At 42.5% G+C, this 18,531-nt stretch overlaps 1 protein-coding gene across 1 annotated transcript in view; it reads right to left on the bottom strand.

Annotated features, from left to right (window-relative positions):
- Positions 1-18,531, bottom strand: part of tmem145 (transmembrane protein 145) — a 46,509-nt gene that overhangs the window by 6,678 nt on the left and 21,300 nt on the right. The window contains exons 2-11 of the mRNA XM_031853020.1: positions 16,784-16,858; positions 16,240-16,317; positions 13,985-14,071; positions 13,224-13,325; positions 7,097-7,181; positions 6,532-6,603; positions 3,261-3,329; positions 2,619-2,699; positions 2,260-2,338; positions 891-984 (exon numbers count right to left, since the gene is read on the bottom strand). Coding sequence (XP_031708880.1) covers positions 891-984; positions 2,260-2,338; positions 2,619-2,699; positions 3,261-3,329; positions 6,532-6,603; positions 7,097-7,181; positions 13,224-13,325; positions 13,985-14,071; positions 16,240-16,317; positions 16,784-16,858 — 822 coding nt within the window. The remainder of the gene's footprint in view (positions 1-890; positions 985-2,259; positions 2,339-2,618; positions 2,700-3,260; positions 3,330-6,531; positions 6,604-7,096; positions 7,182-13,223; positions 13,326-13,984; positions 14,072-16,239; positions 16,318-16,783; positions 16,859-18,531) is intronic.

The raw sequence follows: 18,531 nt of genomic DNA, 5'->3' as shown, positions 1-18,531 counted from the left end.
AAGCCTCTGCAGCAGGCACAGACGTATAACTGTAACACTCCAGAGTGTCTAATTAATTCATAAGCTCATATGCTTACATGCTATAACATCATAGCTGTTTCCTTCTTCACATAGAGAGAGGATGATTCATTTAATGAGAGTGGAAATCTCTCAGTATACCGATTAGTAAGTCTGACTTTCAAATCAGGAAATCTTAAAGAAACGGTCATTGATCGAAGATTTATTATCTCAGGTACAGTCGTGAGCACTGCAAATCTGTTTAGCTGTCTTTGTAGTCTGGAGCTGCCTCGTTGTTCTTATTAATATGAATCTCATAAAGGAGTTTCTTCTTTTTTCTTTTTACAATCAACTTGTTGCATTTTCAGAATTAGCAATGTATCAATGTAATTAAGTGACAGAAAAAGCCATTACAGCCCACGTTGATGTGTGGGCTCGACTCAGCCATGAATATTTATGAGATTATTAAAATAAAGCCAAAGGGAGCAATAATACGAGTGCAGAACTGCTTCAAGTCATGTCAGAAACATCAGCAGTCATCCTAGGCGTAATTCAGACGCTGCTTTCAAGTCACATCTGAAGTGATGTGTTGGAAGTGTTCACATGTTTTAAGGAATCTGAATTTAAAAGAAAATGACTACAGTTTGATTTTTAGTAGTTTTAAACTCAAAATGAACAAGTGATGAAGCAGGAATGTGGATTTGCAACTTTTCTCTGTTTTACATTACTGTAAATTAAATATATTTGGGTTTGAATGAGTCACCTTAGGCTTTGGGAATTTGTGATGAAAAGTAATCAAAATGAAAAATCCACTGATTAATCAGAAATTAAAATAACCTCAGTACCCCTAGTGTGTGCGTGTGTGTGTGTGTGTGTGTGTGTGTGCGCATTACCTCTGCCTCGTAGATGAAGAGGATGACGTAGGTGATTGTGTAGACTGTCATGTAGATGCTTAACTTAACCGACCCACTGTGACTGATCCTCGCCCTGACACACACACAGGGTCAGAGGTCACACACAAGCGGAAGCTAAGAAACAAATACAGACACCCTCAAAGATACACAGACAGAGGGAGTGACATGGAAACACACACAAAAGCACACATTTGGTGCTTTTACACACAAAGCAAAGACAGCTTAATCTAAAACGCAGCTATTCAACACCACACACTACAAAAGGACTGGTGTGCTCAGCTTTATAAATATCAAATGGTTGTAGACTTTTTCACGGTAGGCTCTGAAAATAGCTGTCCGCACTCACAAAAGCAGAAATGAATGCTTCCTTATTTGCAGTCAACAAATATCAGAAGCAATTTCAAACATCCTTTTTTGCTCAGGCTAATTCAACAACGCACACCAGCGAAAACATATCAAAGTTGTTGGATTATTTCCAAACTGCCAACCTCTCAGTTACTGCACATAAACAGCCATGGTTCTAGCTGGATGGGGATGCAGTTTAAGTTTATTCACCGGGGTTTTAAGAGGGTTTAATAAGTCTAAAAGATCAGAGAATCTCCTGAGCTCAGAGCAGGATGTAATCCCAGAGTCAAAAAAAAACTGCTTAAATCTTGCAAGCTCAGTTTTTACTACAAGAGCTCGGTCTAAAAAATATCCAGAGAGATTCAACTGAGCCCTAAGCAGGGCCAATCTTCAAACTGTGACCACTGGTTTAGAAGATGACTCGCCATGAATCAAAGCTCAAAACCTTGTGAACTGCCATTTACTGTAGCGGTTTCTCGCGCTATCTGGGGATAGCTTGGAAGAAATCTAACGTTTCAAGATCAGCTGACATGTTTGATGACTGTTCTTTCAAATTGGAATTGGAAAACTTGAGATCACTCGTAAATCATCTCTTGTGCCAGCTAACTGAAATAATTCCTACCCCGAAGAAACCTCCACTGAGCCTTGCCAGAAAACTGCGAGTGAACCTAAGAATTGTCAGCGGGCTTTGCAGGGCAACAAGGTAAACCTGCCGCTGACACAGAAACACAAAAACAACATAAAGTTCACAGCATCTGTCTATCACATTCCCCCGACACATCAGGTGTTCATCCGCACCACCGAGCGAACTAACTGACTATTTGACTGACACCTAACATTGTCATGACATACTGTACTGAATGTGACAGTGAGGCCTGGCAGTGAGAGGCAGCAGCAGCATAAACACACCTGGAGAAGGTGACAGGCTTGTATTACAAGAGACATGCATAGGCTTGAAGAAACACACACACACACAAGCTGCAAAAAAATTGCAAACCCCCACCTGGTGACAGTGAAACCTTTGCCCAACAATATGAGCATCAGGAGGAACACCAAGAAACTGACTGAGAAGAGTAATTTCCCTGGAGACAGACAGAGAGGAGGATTGAGACAGAAAGTGAGAAAGAGAAGACAGAGGGGGTAATTAGGTTGTGGTTTCCGAATCTGTAATATCAGAGGATATAGATTAAAATCAGGTTGTCTCACACACACACACACACACACACACACACACACACACTTCTTCACCCACACACATCCATCATCGTCCACTCATTCATTCTGCTCGGGCAGTGAGTGATTTTCCAGTGCAGAGGCAGTGTCAGTCAGTCAGTCAGTGGCTGATGCAGGAGAAAAACTCACCAAGTAGTTTCAGGCTGCCGTTGCCAACTCCATCTCGAGCATACAGGCCCCAGTAGACACAATGGAACAACAGGCTGAGCACTGCCAAGTAGAAAAGATACAGAGAAATGGAGAACGAGGGAGAAAGGGAGAACGAGGGACAAGAGGAGGAGAAAAGGGAGAAAAGAAGGAGATGTCAGAAACAAGACGTAAAGACGAGAGGAGACAGGGAGATGATAATGAGGAAAGAGAAAGGGCAGAGGTAGGAGAAGAGGAGACAAATGGGGAGTAGAGAAGCGAGACAGAGAAGAAGAGGAAGTGATGAAAGGAGATGAAAAGGGAGCAAAAGGCTTGAGAGACGTGGGAGTAGAGGGAGGAAGGGAATGCAGGGGTGACAGGACAATTGAGGAGAGTGATGGGGTGTTCGTCACTAACAGCATGCTCCACTGAAGACTGCGCCGCATGGCTGTTTGCAAAAGTTCCTATTCAGAGGCTAATAAGGACGATAATATCTCGGCTCTTGATGTGGGGATTAAGGTATAAGATGCTGCAGCCATGCGAGAAGCTCATTGTTTTCTTGAGCGTGTGTACGTGTGTGTTATGGCATAAAGTGTGTGTGTGTGTGTGTGTGTGTGTGTGTGTGTTCGGGACAGAAGCGCTCACCCTCCACACCTGCCGCCATCATAAACATTTTGTAGGTTGTGTGAAGAAGCTGTCTTCCCTTCAGATTGTCTGCAGAGGAGAGAAAAAAAAACAAGAATGAGGTGTGTGTGTGTGCGTGCGCGTGTGGATAGAGATAGATAAAAAGGATGGAGATATGCTAACAGATGGCAAAAGAGAGCGAGAGAGGCACAGATAGTGAGAGACAGAGGATAAAAAGAGAAGACCGCCTTGTGGTTGTATGCCTCTGCCAACCATTAAAGTTGCAGTTTATATCCATGTCTGTCCACAATGTCACCACTTAATAATTGTATCCTATTACATTACATACATTACATTTGTGTGGAATTGTGATAATTAGCATATGAATTCTGTCATTAGGAAACATGTTTTTTCGAGGTCACAGGGACCTTTAACCACCACATTCTAATCAGTTCATCCTTGTGTCTATGTGGACGTTTGTGCAACATTTGAAGAGATTACCCTCAAGGCGCTGCTGAGATATCACGTTCGAGAGAATGAGCCAGATGTGAGGTTGCAGTGACCTTGAAGTTTGACCACCAAAATTGAATCCGTACTGCTGAGGTGCCTTAAACTTGCATTATTTCTAATAGCCAGGAGGGGCCGACTCCTCTGGTAGCAAAAAGAAGTCAGACTGAAGTCTATGAGAAAATGACTTCTCACTTGATTTATTACATCCGTAAACACGAGTTTATAACCTCAATCGCTGTCTTCTCATTCAGAGTAAGACAGACGATGAAGCAGGGTTCGCTTTAGGGCGTGGCTACCTTCATCCAGTCTGGTACAGTGAGTATTCTGTTCATGAGAGTTAATACTAACATTTTGGTTGCCTAAAAATGTCTTATTCAGCATGTGGTTGTACTTAGCTCAACCCTCTTGTGTCACTTATAGCTCCAAAAACCAAGATGGCGATGGCCAAAATGCCGAACTCAAGGCTTCGAAACCATAGTCCATGAACGAATGGGCTACGTCACGGTGACTACGTCCACTTCTTACGTACAATGTATAGTTCATCCTTTAGTCCTAGAGGACATTTATGCCAAATTTGAAGACATTCCCTCCTGGCGTTTCTGAGATATTGGGTTCACAAGAATGGGACAGACAACCCAAAAACATAATGCCTCCAGCCACGGTTATTGCCGGCGTGGAGGCATAAAAACAGAACAAAGGAGAAGGTCAGATAAAAAGGGGGGGCGCGACCATTAGCATGCATCCATCTAGTGATGCCCGTCTCTACATGAGGCCTTATACATCTTCTCCACTCTCTCCCCCAAGGTTGTGAGGAAATATTTTTAATGCGTATTTAACAAGACAATTTTATTACCTAAACACTTCTGCAAACAGAAGTGGCCCTGGGGAAAATTTACAGGGGGAGGAAGGGTCATAAACGTTCACACACACACTCATAACAGCCTGTTTAACCACAGGCTTGGCCAGCCAGACACTGCTGGATCCTCCTGCAACTTCCTCCAAAGGTACACCATTGATGGCTGTCAAAGGAACATTTTTCCCCAAAACGAAAATTCTGTCCCCTTCAATGTTTTATAACCTTTTAAACATTTTACATCTTTAATAATCTGCATATCCTATGGCATTGTGAATATTATTTTCATTTTGGTGGAAGTAATGAAATAAAAGTCCCTTTAGGCCTGATTCCCTCTATTCGTGCAACACTCTACATCGTAATTTACATGTGCTTTGTTTGATTTTAAAAGGTTAGAGATCTAACGGTGTTTACCTGAGGAGGAACCGGAGGGCAAGCGCTACGCTTCTGTGACAAACAGCTGCAACCGCCGTATGTGAGCAGTGCAGAGCGGCAGCCACTGGCTAGCCAGTGGGGCACGCTCATATGCACTAACATGCACTAAAAAAACATGCGTGTTCGGTGTTGTAAACAAAGCAAGGAGAGGCTTGGATTACAACACACACTGCCCTATGCCTGTATTTTCCCTTATCTTCTTATTTTGGTCGGGGCTCTTCTAAGGGTCAGCTAAGAGCATTTGGGCCCAACGTGGGCGTCTAACCCCCAGCCAATAAGGGTGTGCAGCCCTTTCTCATTCCGAGGTCAAATACCCCCGCTTTGTCACGCCCCTCTCTGTCATCAAGGCTCAAGGTATATGGCACTCATTGGCATCTGTTACAAAGCGGCAGAGAAGGGGATGTTACATCGCTGTGTGTTTTTATGTGTTTTTATGCGTTTCCCCTGTCAGTCTCTCAGCTGTGTGGTGATATATCAGACCGTGTCAGTGAGCGAGCACAAAGAGAGCAGACAGGCCACAACAGGATGAACCAATAAAACGTACAATTAGATGAGTCGACCACCCATACAGCTACTGTTGCTGTAAGGTTGAGGCATGCGGCTAATTTAATCGTAGGGTAGCCCAGCGCTGTTATCCTTCGGGGACGTTTGGTCCTCCATGGGCTTCATGGAGGACAGCTCCGTCAATAGAACGCGCATAAACGGCAACGAATAATAGCAATAAATCGAGTGGCTCGCAGACTTCCTTCCTCACTCATATGGTGCTTAACGCGTTTCCACAGAAGTTAGAGCAACTAGAAAAGGACAAACGAATGGAATGCACCGTTAACTTTAATAAAATTACAGATTTCTCCATTGTTGGAAATATTTGGGATAATGTAAAATACACAACTCAACAAAATATATATATATCGTACTACTTGGTTTAGTCGTGTGTAACATTTTAATGTGGGAATTGTACATATATCTTTAACACTGCGCTACGGTTAAATGAGAAAATATGTTTATTTTGTAATTTAAGTGAGTCAATCCTTAGGAAAGGTAAGGAATCCTTACAGTACATGAAGAAACAAGGAATGACAGATCCTTCAATGCTCTCAGCTGCTTCGGGTTATTTGAGCTGTGACCTTCATGTGACAAACTCGCTTCACTAACCTTAACGCTACCACTACCTTCTCCATTCAACCGTTCGACTTTACACAAAAAACAAACCCCACTCTCGCCATCCTCCCGCTCCTGCTTTCTAGATTGCTCTTGCTTTGTTCTGAAAACTCCTTGCTCCGAGGAAAAAGTAGGCACATGCTCCCCCTTTACTTATCAGAGGAAACATGAGAACTTACTCCTATCCCATCAAGAAAGCATGTAGATTTTTATAATAGATCTGAAGAAAAGGGGCATTAAATGACTGCTGGGGCTCTGAAAGTCAGAATAAATTGGCTCATAGAAGAAGAGGGAGGAAGAGAGATACGGTTAAGTGGAAAAGGCGGTACCTACAGGCAAAGTAGCAGGAGAGGAGGAACACCAGGGAGAAGATGACCAGGAAGGTGATGTCCGTCTCCAAGATGCCTGTGAATAGGGGATGGTGGAAGTAGAGGAAAGATAGAGAATAATTGATGAGAAAGAAAAAACGAAGGGGGAAAGGGATAAAGGAAGGCACGAGAGAGAGGAGGTGGAATCAAAATGAGGTTCAGAGGATATCAAGGCGAGGAAGAGAGGGGCAGTAGAAGTAGAAAAAAGGAAATGGTGAAAGATTCAGAGAGGCAGGTACATGATGAGGATATTGGATTAGTTAAGAAGCAGAGAGAGAGTTACAGTAGGAGAGTGGGGGAGACAGATAACATTGGAGATGTAGGAATAATTCATTTGGAAGCTACTTGGGCCTCTTCTTCTTTTTATCCATTCCTCTCAGTTCATCTATCACTATTAATTCATCCAGCCGTCCCTTCATTATTGTAATTTGTTCAGTTCTGTGTGCTTTATTGGCCGTGCTAAGTGGTGTTGGCTTGTGCCATCAGCGATTCCTTCCATAATCGCTCTTTTTCTGTCCAATCACTCTTACCGAACTCATCTGCAGAGAAATGCTGTGTCCAGAAAGACTGGCCGTTGGACAGTTTCATCTCGTACTCCAGCATCAGGCCATCGCCCTGCGAGAGAGGAGAGGAAATGGAGAGAGAGAGAGAGAGAGAGAGAGAGAGAGAGAGAGAGAGAGACACAAAGAAGAAGCAGTATGAAAGACAGAGGAGAGCAGAGGAGGCAGGTGAAATAAAAAATACATTCAGGCTTTGTGAGCTGAACAAAATATACATTAAATCTTAAAGCTGTACTGGACAATGAAAAGAGGTAACCACTCTATAGATACGTTTTTTTTAAACATTATTCCTATGACATTTTGAGGTGTCATAAATCTGATGATGGTAGAGAACGAAGATGTTAGCTGGAATTAAAACCAGCATCGTCATGTTAATATGAGTGCTAGGTCACCAAGACGTTTTTTTCCACAAAAGTGTTATTTGTTATCAAAAGAAGTAAAATGTTGTATAAACAGCCAAACTAGAACATTGCTAAAAAAAAAAAGAAGAAAATGTTAAAACTGTGATTTAAATGAGGAAAATATCTAATAGAAATACTCGCTGCTCTTCTGGGACCAAAAAACATTTGACGATCAACACCCAGCCTTATTAATAATGCTGATGTGATGACTCCAGGAAAACCACAATCTAAACTACGCCACCAAATCAGGAAAATGACGATCCTAGAGGACGTCTAACCTCATATCACAATGTCAACACATCGCCCTGCTTTCACTTGCAACCATATCCGCAAACTGACGAAAAACATCTGACGTTGCTCGCTTAACAATCATGAGACAGTTTTGCTGATTTTCAAAGATGGTTGATTCATCATTTTCTGCTGCAGCAATTGACCACTGACGTCCATTCTTCACACCAGCATGTCATGTGAGGGAAGAAGGCGAATGTACCGCACGTGAATTTTGTTTGATGAGATACATTTTTAAATGAAATCTCTGCCTTCCACAGCTTTAAGCTTAAAAAAAAATCAAAAAACCTTTCCTGTTACAAGAGGAGGAAATTATCCAAATCCTCCTTGGGGAGAGACACACTGTTGGTCGAGCTGCTCAGTGTAATTGTGCCGTATAGTCAGTCGGTCCCCCAGCTGGCCTGGAAGTGCCTCGGGATCCCCCAGGTGTGCGGAGGAAGTTAGTGGAGGAATAAAAAAAAAGGAATCTAGGCTGCTAATGTGCTGCCAATGAGAATATGACCCAGATTAACAGGAAGGAAGGAAGGATCATATCCAGAGCAACAGTTTTCTCTGCTTTAATGCAGCGCACTAAAGCAGATTGCAATGTTGTGAAAGAGCACAACAAGAGAATATTTGGGTGTGTAAACATGCAGCAAAGGAGAAATACCGTGAAGTGAATGAACACACCGGTGTGTTGAACCCATATTGGAATGATATGTTCATTTTTGGCAGTCGCACAAATAAAAATTGAAAGTGAATTTTGGGAGGTGAAAAAAGTGGTATGGGGAGCAGAGATAGAATGGGGGGCAGAGATTGGTTGACAATCAGAGCACAGTGAGCTCATTTCACACACACAAGTTCAAAGCCGATGGAGTTCGCGCTTGTGGAGCGAGTGGAAAAAAAAAAAAAAAAAAAAAGACTTTGATTTTGTTTGGCAGCCAGCGACTCCATCTCACTCCCTCTATCGAAAAGGTCGAGAGGCATAGAGCGTGCACTGCCACAAAATCAATACAGACACAAAGAGCAAGGAGACGGAGATACAGAGAGTGATAGATGTAGAGAGAGAGAGAAAGTAAAATTTTTTTATAAAATAACACGATAGAAGACCAAGTAGAGAGAAAGCCAGAATGAACAGAAAGGAGCACATGCAAAGACGGGAAGAGAGACGTATGCAGGGGAGATGAGGGAAGAAGTAGCACTTCACACAGCAGATTATCTCTTGTTGGGACTGACAGGGAGTCACAGGATGATTTTGGGGTTGCTTGTTGGTTTCAGGTGTAAAAGGCATCCACTTCTGATATATCACACACTGACTGTGCTCTAACCCAAACACCTGTGCAGCCCTGAACTTCTTGTGCTCCCCCTGGGCTGCTGATAACTGCATTTAGAGTTGCATGGAGAGAGTGGATCATTTTCTCTACCACATGTGGACGGCTGAACATTATGCTCATATCTGGTTGTTGGATATGTCATTCCAAAACCATGAGGCATTAAAAGGGATACTCCAGCAATTTAATACTGCACTTCCACAACGCTGGGGGACTCGCAGTCGCAAGAGGTAGATTTTAAAACGGAATGGTCAAATATATTTTGATATATATCCTATTTGTCCCTAGCATGAGTTTACTCTATTCTACATCTATAAGGAAACTTGACGATGCATTTTCATTAGATCCTCTCTGCCTGGCAGACGCCAACGTCTTTCACACTCCACACTTTTAGATTGAAATGCGGGCTCTCTTTCTCAGACTTCACAAAGCTCCTCTAAAGCCAAATGTCCCTTTGATATTCTGCTACAACAGCCTCCACTCCTCTGGGAAGGCTTTCCAAAAGATTTTTTGGAACCTGGCTGCAAGGATTTGCACCCATTCAGCCACAAAAGCATTAATTGCGGCACTGATGTCGCGCCTGACTAGGGGTTGGCAGTAGAGGTTTTGACATTTCGTAATTCTAAAATGCAGTGGGATGCGTACGTGGACAGCTCTGACTCAATGCAGTGACAGAACATACTCGGGAGTGTGCTTTCACTTGAGCTCAGTGTGAAGCTTTACTGCATTTCTGCTGTCATTCGCAGAGGGCGGAGCTTGATACACTCCTACACGAACACTCCTACAGAGATGGCAGTCTGCTAGCTTGTTGCTGTCGCCACAAGTATTAGCTGCTCGGTTTCAACAATGTTGGGCTGAAAAAAAAACCTGCATTCAGGCTAAAATTTAACTCCAGTGTTGTGTCGGGAGGCACAATGACTTAAACCAGGTAAGAGTAGAAGAGCTATGACTACGGAAAACTAACTAAAGTCCACAAGCCGCTAGGCTCATTCATGCCATAGTCATTTATTGAGATGCATCGAGAACCATCGACAGGAATCATGAGGGCAGAAGAAGGGCCAGTGACGTTCTTCGTCAACAAACCCGTTGCTTTATGGACTTTGCTTTGTGCATGGAGGCATTCACGTGTTGAAACAGGAAAGGGCCTTCCCCAAATCAATACGATTTAGCGATACAATTCCCCTTAAATAATCAATTAATCCAGAAAATAATCCCCAGATTAATAACAACTGTTGATAATGAAAAGACATTTTAGTTGCAGCTCTGACAAAGTGTATTTTGACATAATACACTAGCAGAATCACACTCTTCAGCACTGCACTTTGTTTTCACAATGTGAGCAACACAATCTACAAATCATCGGGTTTTGTTCATTTCCTATAAAAGTGAGTACATCTCCCAAAAGACTCCGAACACTGTCAGAGACTCGTGTTATTGTCTCTCTTATTTATCACATTAAAGAAGTGAAATGCGTCAAGTCCAAACGGGCTTCCCATCTTTCACAGAGTGATATGATAAGGATCCTTCCTCTGTATGCGACTGTGCTCAAGTCTTTACGAGAGACAGTTTACATTTCTGAAGAAAACACAGTAGACGTAGGCGTTTTTCTAAACTTCTTCTATAAAGATGAGTCACCTGGCGAGTCCAATTTCAGCACTACCTTGGTTCCCTACTGAGGTTATTTAGTTTCATTAACAGCAGTTCTGCTCAGCATAAGACAACAGCAGCTGATTACAACCATTCAAAGCTTTCCATTTCTCCACTTCTGTTTGAAAGACCCCAAGGATAAACGCATCATAAACTAACTCTCACACTCTCGAAGCAGGGAAGCCATTTTGTTGTTCTGTTATCTTCATACTTTCAATGAATGGTATAATTAGCCCCAGCTAATGAGTTATATTATTGTGACTTATCGAAATAGTTTAATGTAAGGCAATAACAAAGAAATAAATGTTGCCTTGTGAAAACTTACACCGCCCCACGGACGTAATTACAGCTGGACAGTAGAGTATGTTGTTGATGCAAGTTTTTGAGACTAAATTATCAAGAGAAATACTATTCATGCAAATACATCTGCAGGAGAAAAGGGCCAGAGGTCCTCTGCTCTGTAATTTGTGATGACCTGAATTGTATTTATAATGATTATTTGCAGCCTTGAGGTTTCCTGCTATAATTCAAGAAGTGAAATTTCCTGGAAATGTTAAATAACGATCCAACATTTTATCATTTCATGCAGGCGAGTCTACATCTGGGGATTGAGCGAAGACACCCTATGGTTTCAAGGGGCTTATGAGCTGATATAGATTTAGATCCACTTCAGCACAGGTAAAGACTGAGATGGAAAGTACATGAAATGAGAGGCGGATAAGAGAGAAACAGGGACAAAGAGAGAGGAGAATAAGTAGCAGCACATAAAAGTGAGGGGGCACGGAATAATGCATTAAATGAATAAGAAGAAGAAATGAGTCCAGTGAGAGGGCATGATGGAAAGCACAATTAGAGACAGGCTGATGGAGAGGAGCGGGAGACGGAGAGGTAAATGGATATGAAAAGGCGTGGAGTCGCGTCTCAGCTTGGTGACAGAGTTGAAAGAGAGCAGGACGCAGCCGGTAAATGTGAGCGACAAACGAAGAAAGACGGAGAGGTGTGAAAGCATAAGGGAAGCGAGAAGGCGAGGGGTGTAAATTGGCTGCGGGGCGCGGCGTGCACATGTCCCCGGGAGTGGAGACGAGCTCTTACACTTTAGTCCAACAGCATTAGGCAGGGCGTCTATCAGCGGACGCTAGCATGACACTAAACCACACTCCGTGGGAAGCATCTGTTCTTATCATATCCCTCTTCAACCGACAGCAGAAAAACAAATCCACCACAAAAAACAACAAAAACCTCACACACTTATGACCAGGACCATGACACTGACACAACCCAGATTGTGACACTGATAGGCAGGCAGGCATACAGTGACAACTTCAGCAAAAATCTTACATATTCACCCGCTTTCACAAACATAACAACATCGGCAGATAAAAAAACAACACACACATCTATTCCTGGGATTCTTCCTTGACTGAAGCCCTCGGTGTAGGAGGCTGTATCATCACTGAGCAGAGCCATCATTATACAAGCTCCTGATTTCTTCACCGAGTGCCCCAGTCCAAACTCGCATCAACAAACAACACAGCGCAGCTAACTGTGTTTTTTCCCCCTCCCAGCGCACCATTATCACCATACTGAGCCCCATTATAAAATAACACAATGCTTAAAAATTCCCTGAAGGTAGCAAATCAATTGCAGTGGACACCCTTGTAGGGACTGTTTAGCACAGTTAAAGCAGAGAGTCAGCTATGTTACATTTGGGATAGGGTCTAATGGGTGTGCAGCATGCATCAGCATTCATAATCCTAGCTAGAATACAATCTTTTTGAGTTGCAATCTTTATAAAAGTATCTGTCTGTCTTTCTGTCTATCTCATTTGGATAACAACTGTAAATGAAAGGGTTACATTTCCTTGCAGTTTTTGCTTATTTAGATTACTTCATTTCAAGAATTTAAAATGTGGCCTGGTGCTAAATGCTCAAATGGGAAAGCACATACTGGAACAGAAATTATGCTGAATCATAGTTGATTTAAAATGTATAGCAAGAGACGGCACAATAAAAGTAGCCTCAACACATCCAGGGTTTCACGGAGCCTTCCTCCGGGTATGCTGGGTATATTTTTCCCTGAGCATTCCCATTTTCTGAAATCTGTTCATTAAGTTGTTTGGTTTAAATGCAAAAACCTGAAAACTGTGATTGAAAATATTAAAAAAAGCTCTTTATCCGGCATTTAAATAACACATTAAATGTATGGATATCTGAGACATCTATATTATTGTTATCAATAAGAATAAAGGAGCAATCTGATCATTGATGGATAGATGATGCTGACGATGACGACAGTGATGAAGTTTGTTTGTCTGAAGAGCAGCAGAAAACAAACAGTGACTGCACCGTTATATTTGCATGTGAGGCACCCAAAGCGGCTAGCCTGATCAAGGTGGTCCTGGTGGTACACCTGCCTCTGTAGAGCGGAAAGGCGGGAGTAGTCGGTGCTTACCCCACACTTGCTGAGAGCAATGTACCACCATCTTTCCCTCACCGAGCGGAAACTACGACCGCCCACGCAGCTCAGAACCTCCTCATTCCCGTCTCCCTCCACCTGAGAGAGAGAGAGAGAGAGATAAAGGAAATGCATGAATGGGGGGGGGTCTGCACAGAGGATGTTGTTTTACCTCAAAGATGCATTGAACTATCACAGTAGAGTGGGAGCCTGATATATCAAGATACAAAGGAATTTCACACCCAGATATAGCCTGAAATGTGTCAAGAAGATCCACTAACCGCCCCAACAACAGAGTCACGCTGGCAATCACACTTCCTAATGTGATAAACAAACATGTTGTGTTACTTATTGAAAAAGAAACAAAAGGAATATATTATTTAATAAGAAAAAGGTGTTACAGAGGAGAGAAAAATCTTTTGGAATATTTCTGGTTGACTAGGATGCAGCAACACAGTAAATGTGTGAATCAGTAAAATGTTACAAAAACACATTACAGGCCATTAGCTTTCACTGCCTCTCCGTGGACTTGTTTACCTTTTTATACATATTTATGGTCCTTTTTTTGCATCACAAAAGAATATCCAACAGGACAGATGAAAATAACTGTGTGGTGATAAAATGGAATAATGTGACAGTCTCTAGTAAAAGCATAGAGAGGGGTCAGAGGTAAACTTTTACATTATATTCTGTTTATTACATTATAGTGTGTGTACATCCTTGTATATTGATTTATGTGTGTGTGTGTGAGCTCTTACCACACAGCCTGACCAGGTGTAGCGCGTTGTGAGGTTGATGACCTGGTTGTTCTCGGGCCTCAGCACCGCTTCCTTCTGGTAGCAGTTCTGACGGGAGACAACACATAATCAAAATATAGGAACAACGTTTAAAACCAATCAAAAATGCCCTAAATGGTAAATAGTCTTGTATAGCGCTTTTCTACTCTTCCGACCACTCAAAGCGCTTTAACACTACATCTCATCATTCACCCATTCATACACTGATGGCATTGGCTACCATGCAAGGTGCCACCTGCCCATCAGGATCTATTTCAGCATTCACACCCATCCACACACCGATGGCACAGCCCAATTTGGGGTTCAGTGTCTTGCCCAAGGACACATCGACATGGACTAGCTGAGCCGGTCTTCTGATTGAGGGACGACCCGCTCTACCTTCTGAGCCACAGTCGCCCCCTAACTAATTTCAGTTGCATCTACTCAGCATTTTACTTCTATTTCTACATGTTTCAAAAGATATTTTTCAATAAAACTCAGAAAATGTGCCATAACTTGTTGCATGCTGCTCTGGGTTTACCCACATACAGCCTACAGTCTACACCTACGTTCAGCTGTATGCATATCAAGGAAAAACAGAGCGGCATTGAAAGCATAAGAGACCGTTTTCCCAGTCCAGAATATACAGTGTTTAATTAAAATGCAATTGAAATTGTTGCAGCATTGCCTTCTGGTCTACTGAAGCTGCTCTATGTGGAATTAAAATGGATATTTTTTTTGTCCCTCCTGTGGTACATTTCTCCCTGCGTGACAGCTGAATATTACTGCAAAAATGATGAGTGTAGCATGAAGGTCATACTTTTTGATTTTGGGAAAATGACACCAAAAATCTGTCTGAGAGCAGCGGAATGGTGTGCTGTTTGCAGCTGTGTTGGAAATATCTCAAGATGGTGTCGCATCTGTGTGTCGAAAGAAAAGTACACCAGCAAATGACTTCCTGCGCCGAGCAATGCGAGGTATTCGGTCAATGTTATTCTTTTTCCCCAACAGGGCTAGACCATTTTAAAAGAGATTTTTCCACACGGTACACAAAATGCCTGATAACCCTAATAACAGTCTTTACTCGGAAGCTCACCTTACTTTAATAACACAAGAAACCATCAGATGCCGAGTGCTGATAAAATAACACTGGGCTGGTTACACACGGGAGAGCGGCGGGTACCGACGTCTACTTACAATAAATGGTCACATTATACATTATTCATTGGTTATGAAAGCAATTTAATGTCAATTTTATAGACTGTATTATGTTATATCTCATAGTACCAGCTAGCTGTGGCATACAGGCGAATACAACACAGATTAAGGATTCACGCACGCTTCTCCTATACCCGAGGCCCATATCACATGAAGCCACTCTCTGTAAAAGCCAAAGATCTCAAACCTAAGGTTTAGAAAAAATCATGGTGTTGAATGTACACTGTAAAGACACGTGCATGGTAGAAGAAGTTTGAGAAGCCACTAAATGCACACAGTGCAGTCTGTTAAGTACGTGGAAAGAGATGCATTTTCTATTGTTTTGGGTCTGTACTCCGGCTGATTGGATTTGAAATACAATGACTGTGAGGCTAAAGTGCTGACTTTTAGTTTTAAGGGTAAACATCAACTCCCTTAATTTTGAACAGAGCAGTGGCACAAAGACCGGGTTTTAAGTCCTAAAATGTGGATATAAATATCCTCAAATCACAGTTGATAGTAAGCACTTAACCCCTTTCATCACGGTTTTATTAACATTTAGTTTGAGTACTCGACCAAAACAACAAAAAAGGTGTCACTGTCCAAATACTTGTGGACTTTACTACAAAAGGCAGTGTTACAGGTTTCCAAACCAGAAAGTCAACATCCATCTGCAGAAAAGCTCCCTGCTGTGATTTATTAAGTGTGAAGCAGCTTCAGCTCAGACAGAAGTCTCTGGCGTCTCATTTTGAGTTCACAAATATGGATTGTACCATCCTTGATCACGGCATGTATCATCAATTATATATCATTGGCTGTGAGTGAAAAGCCTTTCAAATGAGAAAGACAGCTCTGTTTTATTCGGAGCAGCATGACCAGCGTGTGATCCTTTAGTTCAAGTTTAAATGTGGAACTCAGCGAAACTGGAGTCACAGAGCTTTTTCAGTACAACAATGACGTACGAATTAGTAAACAGAGGTGTATTTCTCTTTAATGACGGCTTGTCAAAAGACATGATGCAGAGGGTGTCAGTGTCTCACCTTTTCGTGCCTCTTGTACACAGCTGGCCACTGAGAACTGTCATCAAAGTAGAGCAATATGTTCTGACAGCAGCGAGACTGCACAGAGGTGAGGGACGGAGGGAGAGAGCATAGATCAGAGAGGAGGCAGTCAGACGGTTTGAGATTTATACGACAAAAACTGTTTCCAAAGTCTGCAGGCTACAGCAGTAAAGCAAGGCATGAGTAAAAGAAGACAGAGCGGAAGAACAAAACAGACGAGTAGAAAGATGGAGCGGGGGAGGGCAAAAGGGAGGAGGAGAGGATAGAGAAAGAGGACGAGGCGGGTAAAGCAGGAACAGCCGGAGGATTAGGTTTAGATGAAGTAAGAGCAAAGAAAGAGAGAAAGAAAGAGGACTAGATGCTAAAGTGGAGAAAGAAATGATGAAGAAAGAAGAAAAGTAGAACTCTTATGTTGCAGACAAGAAAGCGTGGGCAAGCTGGGAAAACTGATTGAAAATAATAGATGTAAAATAAATGCACGATACAGACAAAACACACACACAGCCACAGGAAGTCGTCCTACCTTTGGATAGCGGAACCGGAAGTCCAGACGTCCAAAGTCGGTGAGGAAGCAGAAGCGAGTCAGGAAAACCCAGTCCTGGAGTAAAGGAACAGAGGAGGGAGAGGGGGGGGGGAAAGGTCAAACAGAGAAGAAAAAATGTTAACATGAATGAAACAAGATTGAGAGTCTACAGCCATGCTAGCAGCTCTGTGCTCACACGGCTAACTGTGAACTAAGTCACAGTAACCGAATTCTCCCAGTAAAGTTTTCCGGTGGATTGAAGCTGGTCAGTCAGCCATGTTTTTTTTTAGTTTGAAAAAAAGTCTTAATTTACCCAGAATTCATGGCAAACTAGTCCTACTTTAAGATAGCAAGAACTAAACCACTTTGTGCATGGGATGAATTGACAGGTCTATTAGCTTGATGGAAGTCCATCTTTGCCAAACCGACCCCTGAGGATTGTGGTATGAGGTGAAAAGTAAACAGAAAGCTAAAGTTAGTCCGGCTCATCCTCAGAGGAAAATGTCTGAACCAAATGTCATGGCAATCCATCCAACAGTTGTTGAGACATTTCACTCAAAAACCTCAAATGTCATGGCTGTCGGGGGACAACCAAAGTCAGCAGCAGTTATTGTTTGAGGGCCATAAATGTCTGTGCAAACGTTTGTGCCGATCCATCTTTTAGATGTAGAGATATTGTTCGGGATAAGTGAAAACTTTGACCTACTTTTAGCGCTAGAGAACAAAAAGTCAGTTCTCTGAGCACAATGTTTGTCTGTATGAATGGATTCATCTCACATGAATTCATCCATACAGATGCTGAGATATTTCAGCCTAACTGTCATCATTGCATGTCTGTATAAGACGAAAATACAAAGGAATAGAATAGTTTTCATAGATTATTTAGAATAAGCATATCATTTGGTTATCGCTACTGACTATTTGACAGGAATATATATAGCATATGGCACCAAAGTTAATTTAATGTGAGTTTATCTATGAACTCAGACATATTTCCAGGGTGACACTCACATGAGCCATTTTTCACTCTCCACATTGATGGAGGGCCTGCTCCCACTAGGCCCCCCCACAGCCCAGGGGCCCCAGTGCAACCACACAGCCTGCACCATCTCAACAGACGCGCACATAAATGACCGACAAAGCGCCACACCAACAGTTGACAATGATGAGAAAAAAAAGAGAAGTTGCGCAGAAGTATTACCGAGCGAGAGCAAACCTGATCTTTCAAAGTGGAGAGTAACAGCCAAGTTGTTAAGTCAGTGGCGGACTGAGATGGTTTTCGTTTTTTCCAATGCTGGAGCATTGCTTTTTTCACAGGTATGAGGCCACAGGCAATAAGTTGTCTTCGAGGCTCGAAAGAAATATAGAAGTTGGGGAAGACATTAACTGGGCAATAAAGAGAAAGAGAGCAGAGGGGAGCCGAAACAGAAGGAGAGTTTCAGAAAAGTTAAATCAAATAAAGGATGGAGGAGGAGTAAACGAAGAGGTTTCGGTGTAAGAGAAAAAGAAGACAAGTGGAGATGAGGGAGCTGGTGCCAAGAGGGTAAACTTCTAAAGCGGGTAAACACAGAGGGCATCAAGGGGCCTCTGAGCACATTAAAAAGGGAGAGAGGTGGAGAAGAGGGAAAAAAAAAACATTTTTAATATTATTCAGCCATAAGCTTGGCAGCATGAGACCAGATAATAGTGCTGATGGTGTAATTCACCGAGCTTACATAAGGCACTGCAGCAGCATGGTGTGTGTATAT

The sequence above is a fragment of the Anarrhichthys ocellatus genome, unplaced genomic scaffold, assembly GCF_004355925.1.
Source record: "Anarrhichthys ocellatus isolate YVR2014 unplaced genomic scaffold, GSC_Weel_1.0 scaffold13, whole genome shotgun sequence".
NCBI lineage: Eukaryota > Metazoa > Chordata > Actinopteri > Perciformes > Anarhichadidae > Anarrhichthys > Anarrhichthys ocellatus.
The sequence above is the reverse complement of the archived record's forward strand: the minus strand, read 5'-3'. Positions and strand labels throughout refer to the sequence as shown.